This window comes from Emiliania huxleyi (genome assembly GCF_000372725.1).
Source record: "Emiliania huxleyi CCMP1516 unplaced genomic scaffold EMIHUscaffold_9089, whole genome shotgun sequence".
In the NCBI taxonomy this organism is placed as follows: domain Eukaryota; phylum Haptophyta; order Isochrysidales; family Noelaerhabdaceae; genus Emiliania; species Emiliania huxleyi.
In genome coordinates, this window is record NW_005195228.1 from 1 (window position 1) to 1205 (window position 1205).

General features: G+C 66.1%; 1 protein-coding gene across 1 annotated transcript; it reads right to left on the reverse strand.

Annotated features, from left to right (window-relative positions):
• Positions 1–33: 33 nt before the first annotated feature.
• On the reverse strand, positions 34–207 carry EMIHUDRAFT_50616 (hypothetical protein; the record flags this gene model as incomplete). The annotated part of the gene is made up of 1 exon (XM_005757416.1): positions 34–207. A coding segment is annotated over one exon (174 nt), but the record flags the coding sequence as incomplete, so codon positions are not given.
• Positions 208–1205: the final 998 nt, after the last annotated feature.

Genomic DNA, 1205 nt, shown 5'->3' on the forward strand with positions numbered 1-1205 from the left:
GAGGGGAGGAGGGGAGGGCGGCGGCGTCCGCGCCTGGCAGACGTTCTTCGCAATGGCAACCTCGGCCGCGACGATGGTCTCCTTGTAGCGCGCCTCGGAGCCGGGCTTCCAGCGGAAGGCGGTGTACGGCCGGCCCGAGATCTTACACTCGCGCGAGTTTGGCATCTTGAGCATCCGCACGTACGGGTTGGGACCGAGGCAGACCTGTCCGGCAAAGGCGGCGGTGAGCGGAGGACGGCCGCCGCCCGAGTGGCGGGCGCGGCCGCGGCCGCGGCCGCGGGCAGTGGCCGGGCCGTGGCAGGCGCAGCAGCGGACACGGCGGCCGAGGAGGCGGAGCAGTGACGGTGGAGGCGGGACGCAAAACCTCGCACACGTACGGAAAATCCTCGCCAAGTGTGAGACCGTCGGGCGTTTGGGCCAGCTGGGCGCCCGGCCTAGCGGCAGCCGCAGCGGCAGTCGCGGCAGCGCCACCGGATGAAGAGGCCATCGCACAGCAGCTCGGACCCAGGACCCTGGCCGCGCAGCGCCGCCAAGCTCTCAAAACGAGAATAACCCGCCCGGCCCCTAGGGTGGGCGACGGCTAGCGCATCACACACCTCTCCTTAAAATCCCTGTGTGGTGGCGGCGTGCCGTCCTCCCATCCCTCCCTTGGGTTGTGTGATTTCTTTCTTTCTTTTTCCGGGGGCCCCTCTGCGCCGGGGAGGCGTTGTTGGAGGCTAGCTAGGACGCAAGCGTCCGTCGCCCTTTTCAAACTCGGGGCCCACTCCGCTACGCTCCGACCCAAATTTGGAGGGCCTGAAAGTTTAAGGTGTTGCTGCGCAAAAGGGGTCGGACACAGGGCGCAGCTCATGCTAAGAGCTAGAAGGGGAGCTAGATGGGATCTCTCCGCCCAGTCCGGGGGTGCGTCGAACCTTCCATCACCCTGTCGGAAGCGGCGTGCCGGTGGAGGCACGTCCGGGTGTTGGAAGTAAAGATATATTACTTTTTTGTCAGGTTACGTGCGTCATGCGTGATCGAGCTTGAGGGAGGAGCTCAGCTAACGATTCGGCCGGCCACCCAGCGCCGCCGCCCACCGCCACCCACAAAGCGCCTGCTCTACTATCCCGTACCTGGCTGGCTGACGCTCGCCCCCCCCGCTCCACTTTCCCCTGACCATGCCCGTGATAGCACCATCACTGTCGCCGTCCTGGTTTTGAACGTGGCAG